The sequence below is a fragment of the Xyrauchen texanus genome, unplaced genomic scaffold, assembly GCF_025860055.1.
Source record: "Xyrauchen texanus isolate HMW12.3.18 unplaced genomic scaffold, RBS_HiC_50CHRs HiC_scaffold_1630, whole genome shotgun sequence".
Taxonomy (NCBI): Eukaryota; Metazoa; Chordata; class Actinopteri; order Cypriniformes; family Catostomidae; genus Xyrauchen; species Xyrauchen texanus.
Window position 1 is genome coordinate 1 of NW_026266016.1, and position 7,530 is coordinate 7,530.

At 37.1% G+C, this 7,530-nt stretch overlaps 1 protein-coding gene across 1 annotated transcript; it reads right to left on the reverse strand.

Annotated features, from left to right (window-relative positions):
- Window positions 1–6: 6 nt before the first annotated feature.
- Window positions 7–7,014, reverse strand: LOC127641780 (NLR family CARD domain-containing protein 3-like). The gene is made up of 5 exons (XM_052124641.1): window positions 6,936–7,014; window positions 6,542–6,601; window positions 4,538–4,651; window positions 3,341–3,454; window positions 7–966 (listed from the first exon to the last, which is right to left on the reverse strand). Exons 2-5 carry the CDS (start codon window positions 6,592–6,594, stop codon window positions 213–215), a joined length of 1,035 nt encoding a protein of 344 aa, XP_051980601.1. The 5' UTR covers window positions 6,595–6,601; window positions 6,936–7,014; the 3' UTR covers window positions 7–212.
- Window positions 7,015–7,530: the final 516 nt, after the last annotated feature.

The window sequence follows — 7,530 nt, forward strand, 5'->3', positions numbered from 1 at the left end:
CAGTTCATTTAAACAGTGGAACAGATTGATTGATTTCTTTGGAGCAAGATCACACCAGATTCTCTTTTGGATAAACACCACTGTCTCCTCTTTACTATAAGAACTGTTTCTTATCTGCATCTCTAAGCCACGTAAAAATATCTGATTGTGCTCCAGTGAGAGTCCTAAAAGGAAACAAAGGAAAAGGTCCAGATGATTCTCTTCCTGAAGTATTACTCCTTTTGTGGCTCATTGAAGCCTCGTACCTCTGTCACTCGATCAACACACTCAGAGGGGATGAGATCAACTGCTTCTGGTCTGGAGGTGATCCAGATGAGAGCAGAGGGAAGCAGATTCCCCTTCATGAGGTTTGTCATTAGCGCCTCCATTGAGGATGGTTCACATACATCACAAAACCTCACATTGCTCTGAAAATCCAGAGATAGACGACACTCATCCAGACCATCAAAAATGAACAACACTTTATATTTATCACTGGAAATGTCCATTTCTGTTGCTTCTGGGAAGGAGATATGTAGAAGATCTGAAATACTCAGTTTTTTGTCCTTCAACAAATTGAGCTCTCTGAAAGGAAGTGGAAATATGAGGTGGATGTCCTGATTAGCTTTCCCTTCAGCCCAGTCCAGAATGAACTTCTGCACAGAGACTGTTTTTCCAATGCCAGCGACTCCCTTTGTCAGCACAGTTCTGATGGGGTTGTCTTGTCCAGGTAAAGGTTTAAATATGTCGTTGCATTTGATTGGAGAATCCTCTGTTGTTGTTCTCCTGGATTGTGTCTCAATCTGTCTTACCTCATGTTCATTTCTGATCACTCCACTTTCACTCTCTGTGATGTAGAGTTCTGTGTAGATCATATTCAGGAGAATTGGGTTTCCCTGCTTTGCTGTTCCCTCATACAAACACCGAAACTTTGTCTTCATATTTAATATAAATGTGTTGAGGACATCAGCAAATTCAGAGTCATAACTGTAAAATTAAATAAAGAATTAGATGCTTGAGTGAGGAAGAACGGGAGCATTATATGCAGAAGACTTTATTGTCCAAGCACCTGACGCATTGTCACCCATGTATAAATTCTCCTCCCCTTTCACATATGACAAAAGTTTGTGCTCAAAACAGCAAGAGGCAGCAGCTGAATGACAGCTATGGATTCTCCTCTTCAGAGTTGTAACTTGACACCACATCTTTAAAAGCAGCCCAAGATATGTATAAAGCGGTCAAAGATGTCTGTCTGTGCATATTTAAATACAAAAATAATTTAAAATAGTCCAGATGGGTCCTCTTTGGTATTCAGGAATAGTTAGGCTTTTTTGAGTAACAAATTAAGATAATGTTTACTCAAAATAACTACTTTAGAAAAGGGTTAAACATTTCCTGTTAATTTCAAAACACATTTGGCATTTTATAACATCTCAAGTATTCCATAAACAAATTAAACTCTATTGTGATTGGATCAATCAACATAAACTCACTTTTAAAAATGTTCATAACAAATCTATACGCCCCACTTAAAGGTGCACTCAGGATTTTTTTGAATACGTCATGATGAACTTGAACACTGACACCAATCGAAGTGGATGTAGTATCATACAAACACAATAATTTTCAGTTGCAGATGATGTTGCAGAAACTCACTATTCACAGTCAGCTATGAATAATTTAATCCATGAGTGAAAGTCTCCAATAACAGGACGGTTACTGAGATTAAGTGAGTAGTATTCAGATGGTCATGTCTAACATGGAAGCCCCCATGAGGGGACCCTCTCCATGTTGTATAAAACTACTTTTATAAGGTTACGATAGGGCTGTCAATTAAAAATTCGAAATTTGAATATTAGTTGAATTAAAGAAACAAATGCACATTCAAATTTTAAAACTGCATTCAAATTTTGGATGTGTGCCAAGCACTAAGGATGAATTCAGATTGATCGCATTCGCTAGACACAGCGTAACAAATGCAGTTGAACAGAAAGCAGGTGTCTCGAGATGCTTTTTAAAGTTCTTTTTGATTAGACACTGCATCTAAAAAAACAGCGCTCCTGCACGAGACACTGAATAAACAAAAACAAAGCGAAACTAAGACATTCGTCTAGCACGCGTTTACATAGAAACAAATGGATGGTTGCAAAAGTGTTCGATGTGAACAGACCCTTACAGTTGGTGGAGGTACTTGGCCATTGCGTCTTGCTCTCTAATAGGTGTTTCTCAGATTAAGCAATGAGTTATTTGAACGCTTTGTCAGGAACTTGGAAATGTGTGTCTCGAAATCCTCACATTCGGTTCCATCTGTTTGAACAGCCGAATACCACTGCTATCTGGGAATATTGCTATCTATATATATGCTATACATATATACTATGTATACAACTGTACTGAATAAAAAACAATGTGGTGTTTTGCTGTTATTATGAAGCTTTAGTCTGGGCAGTATACTGTGGCATCAGTGCAAGTGGAACACCATGTGAACTGCCATGTGGAAGCGTTTTCCCCCCTCATTTTACTTTTTACTCATCATTTGAGAATCTGGCCAATTATAACTTTCTATTTATTTATTTTATGCACATTAGTTGAAAATGAAATGCACTTTTTTTTTAGCAGTCAGGAATGTTCTTTTCAAAAATATAATGGTGCTGTATGGTTTATGAATTGAAAGTAACAACGTCAATTAAAAAATTAACAGACTTTAAAATTCGGATTTTATTTGAATTTGGAAAATATTTAAGGGTAAACTTTTGAATTTAGTTTCTCTGCCCAATTGACAGCCCTAGTTACTGATATGACTAGATTCCTCATCTCATGTGATTAGTCATGATTTTATACATATGCTTCAAAATTACTATTAATTTCTTGTGCACCTTTAAGAAAAACAATATGTTTTGAGTCAAATTTAACAGTGCACAAACAGGTGTTTAGAAAAGTGCTGTGGTAGTTTTTGTTGCTACTTAGTGTTTTGGGAGAAATTATTATCAAAGGGGCCTTTAGCCTCTAGCCTTGTTTTTTATAATAGTTGCAAACTGTTTAAGTGATTTAGATTGTGGTAACTTCATCCTTCTGGTCTTCAAACCAGTTCATTGACACACCTCCACAGCTGGTACAGCTGATATTATGTCTGTTCACCTTTCTGTGTTTGATTATCAGCCTGAATTAATTATCGATCAGTGTCATTAGACTTACTGAATGTCATGGTCAATCATAAATTGACTGTTTATTTATCGAATAATTCTATCCACATTTATGTATACCTTATATATATATACAGTATAAAAATGTAGTATACCATAATATAAAAAATGTCAAACAATAAAAATATATTTTATAGAAATGAACAGAAATGTTATACCTGAAAGTACACCATGTGTCTCCACCCTTAAAGTTGAATGGAAACTCCTCAGACTGGTCACTCTTTATGGACACATCGCTGGGTTCTGGTTCTGATGTCTCCTCATGAACTGGACTACAAGAGAACATTACATGTAATCCAATTAATTTATTTAACTATTAAAATATAAATGTATCGTTAAATGTGTGTGGCAGGGCGGAGGGCGGGGCTGGGTCGTGAGTCTACACACCCGGTCCCTTATTAGGCTAATCCAGCCTCCGAGAGGGATAAAGGCCGACTGCGGAGGATGGTGTGGAAGAGAGAGAGATCGTTTACGGACTTGTCCTTTGGTTTAAGTTTATCATTAAAATATTATTTACATCGTCAAGCCGGTTCTCGCCTCCTTCTTGCCCATCTTAACCCCCTTACACTGGTGCTGAAACCCGGGAAGGAGGAGGGATACGCCGTAGTAGAGTTCTTGCCACTACCGTCCACCCCAACGGAGCAGCCGCGGCCGTCTACCGGGGGACGAGGAGCCCAGCCACCTGGAAGTGGAGGAACGGACACCGACTACGGGGGGAGAAGGGGCTCGCTACCGACTGCCTGGAGCGGGAGAACCGCTGCCAGGGGCGGGGGAGACCCCTTCTGTTCCCAGAGAATGCGGCGGGGCGTTCTGTCAGCCAGGGGCTGGAGGACTGCCAAAGATCCGCCCGGTGAGGCACGGCTGTCGTCAGTTAGAGGGTGGAGGAGTGGACAGGGACCAAGCTATGGCGTATCGGAGAACTGGCGAGTAAGTTTTTTTTTTTTCATCTCTCTCTCCTCTCTCTCACTGCTGCTCCGCATTGGCCTTTTCCCTCTCTTTTAAATTTTAATGTTTTTTTGGGGGGTACTACACTGTTACTTCCTGTAACTTAATTAATTCTGTTTCCCTCCCCTTGTCCCCTCCCTCGTCCAGGTAGATGGGGATGACCTGCCGACAGACTCCTCCTTGCCCATCTTAACCACCTTACAATGTGCTTTTAAGAGCTCTTTATTAACTAATCTGATAATACAGAAACTATAAATTAAACTAATACTGCAGAAGTGTGAGCAACACTATGGATGAAAGATAAAACAAAATACAAGCAATTCACATGAAAACATTTCCAATCTCTTAATATAAAACATCATAAAATGAAAACGTGATTCAATAATAATGCTTTATAGAAATGTTGATACCTGAGAGGAGGCCATGTTTCTCCACCCTTAAAGTTAAATGGCCAATCTAAAGACTGGTCACTTTTCATGGAGACACAGCTGGACTCTGAATCTGATCTTTCATGCTCAACTGAACTATAAAAGAGAACAGATTTGTGTTAATCCTTTAGGATGCAGTGCCAGATGGAGGCATGGGCAAACGTGAGTCTTGACCACCCAATCAAACATTAGGCAAACATGGTATTAAATAGGGTTGTCATAAAATATTGATATATTGATTATTGATTGCATGCTATATTATTGATAAAGTATGAAGACACAATTTTACTGTGTGAGAAAAATTGTGTGATTTTATGTTAGCAAAATATAATATTTTCATTGTACCATAGCCAAAATTTATGATTAAAATATTATCTGTAAAATATTACCTGCGAAAAACTTTATTATCATATTATTTTCACTATTAATGTTTGTATGTAAACCTGAACAAAAAACATTTTCAATTCATTTAAAATGTCTTTGCATAGCGCTTTCACAATAAATATTTTTCCAAAGCAACTTTACTGAAAATATTACAACCCTCAGTGCGCAAGCCAAATGTTCAAGAATAATTTTTTCTCACAAACCTCTAAAAACCTTTAAAAACTATGGCTGTATATAGAAAAACTATTCATGATAAACCTCATAATTTCCAACAAGTCTTTATAAATCAGAATGAAACAGTAATAATTCGTTAATATAAAATTATTTGTAATTTTTTTTTACACTTTTATATATTATACACTTACCAGCCACTTTATTAGGTACACCTGTACATCTACTTATTTATGCGTTTATCTAATCAGGCAATCATGTGGAATCAGTGTAATATATAAAATTATTCAGATACCGGTCAGGAGCTTCAGTTAATGTTCACATCAACTATCAGAATGGGGGAAAATGTGATCTTAATTATTTAGACCGTGGCATGATCGTTGGTGCCAGACCGGCTGGTTTGAGTATTTCTGTAACTGCTGATTTCCTGGGATTATCACACACAACAGTCTCTAGAGCAGAGATGCCCAAAGTTGGCCCGCAATGACATTTGATTTGGCCCGCTTTGACGTTTATGACAAGAGTGGAAAAAAACTGTATATAAAAAATTGCTATTGATGCAGCTTTTCAATGCATTCATTTAGCAGATTGCAGAGTAATGTTTTTTTGGTATAATGAAATCATAAAGGAGGGGAACCAGGGCAACTTTAATATTTTAATATAATACAGTTTGCAGAGCCTTAAATGTGGCAAGTGCTTTGTCACTTAAGATGTTACAGATGTATAAACCCCTGTTACATCTCTCATCTCTAGTTCCATCCAGGGTCGTAAATAAACGGAGGCTTGGAGCAAAAAATAAATAGATAAATAAATTCTCTGTAATCTGACATAGTTCCAAATTAATATATCCATCGTGTTTTCATTTCAATTTTCGCTGAACATTATTTGTTACGTGCCGTCCATTGTGCAGATGTTGCACAAAAATTCAGTAAGTAGGCACTTAATGATCAATGTAGAGATCAAGCAATTTTGTAATTATTGAAACATGCCATTTTAACATTTTATAGTATAAATGTAAGTATTTTACATAAAAAAATATTTATAAAAAATATGATGGAGTCATTAAGCTAAAAGAAAAATACTTGTAAACGTAAACAAATGCCCCCCATATGAGCCGTGTAATGCCCCTAATTATTTTCAGTTTCAGTTTATATTTTATAAATTAATTTCAGGCCCTGAGTTTATTATAATGCAATGTTCTCTTTTGGCCCTTCGTAGGAAAAAGTTTGGGCACCTCTGCTGTAGAGTGTAAAGAAGAGAATGGTGCGAACAACAAAAAATATCCAGGCAGTTCTGTGGGAGAAAACAGTTTAAAACGGTCTTTAAAAAAGGCCTATTCACTAAAACGTTTACAAAAAACATAAACACACAAATATGCACATTTTGCTGTTAGGCTTTGCAAAGAGTATTCAATAGAAATATGTAAACTACCTGCATCCTGGAGAATAATCTCCATCTAAAGATGAATCTGTGTCGTCGTTCATGATGGAGCTGGAGTGGTAAAATAAACAAAACACCAAAAATCAAAGTAACTAAATAGCCTTAATAACTATTACAGCTGAACGCATCCCGAGTTTAGGAGAAAATGGATTTCAAGACACTTATTAAAATGTCAATAAGGAAGTCACTTGTCTCGCCACACTTGAGCAAAACTTAACAAGTCACAAAATCTTCCAACTTTCCATCGCACTGCTACATATAAATTCGCTAATGAATACGCTTTAATAAACGTTTCGATTAAACACCTTGATACTAGGCCTACAGATACGAGTTGTAACGTATGTATTATGGCTGTTTAAAATAGCGGACGTAAAAAAATATTTACTTTCACTTTTAGGATAAGGAAGAGCATGAACAGAGTTGCCCGGTGTTGCCAGATCTCGTGAGAGAAACAAGTGTCACTCCTGACAGTGCGTTCAGATCAGAGGCGGCGAAAACTTCATCAAAATGTTGGGGGGGGGGGGACAATAAACATAACAATTCTCAAGAGCACACCAAGGTTTTTTTTGTTGTTGCCCCGTTTGCATTTGTATTATTTTATTTCTTAAACAATTATTTTAAGAATATATCATTATATTATTTACAATACACATATTTTAATGATATTTTATGGGGGGACAACCCTCAGATAGGGGGTCCTGCCCCCCAACAACACTATCGAAGATTCGTTGATGCTCTGAACGTAGTTGAAATAGGCGGCAACGTTCGTTCGGAATGCTTGGTTTTGTGAACTGTATTTAAAGGGGCCGCAAAACATGTCGACCAGTATCTTTTTGCCGACATATCACAAGTAGTGTGTATCCTCATGAAATCTTTTAATATAATATTTTATAAACCATAATATCCATTTCATCAACTAACCTGGCACACCAACAATTTCAGACACCTTTGTCCACACATTGTTTTTGTAATTATTTTTA

Bases quoted from the DNA above. Each gene is read 5' to 3' on its own strand.
- LOC127641780 (XM_052124641.1), bottom strand. From the start codon at position 6,594: ATGAACGACGACACAGATTCATCTTTAGATGGAGATTATTCTCCAGGA. The intron at 4,652-6,541 runs GTAGTTTACATA...TCTCTTTTATAG, and splicing joins GATTATTCTCCAGGATGCAG to TTCAGTTGAGCATGAAAGAT. The intron at 3,455-4,537 runs GTATCAACATTT...GTTCTCTTGTAG, and splicing joins GAAACATGGCCTCCTCTCAG to TCCAGTTCATGAGGAGACAT.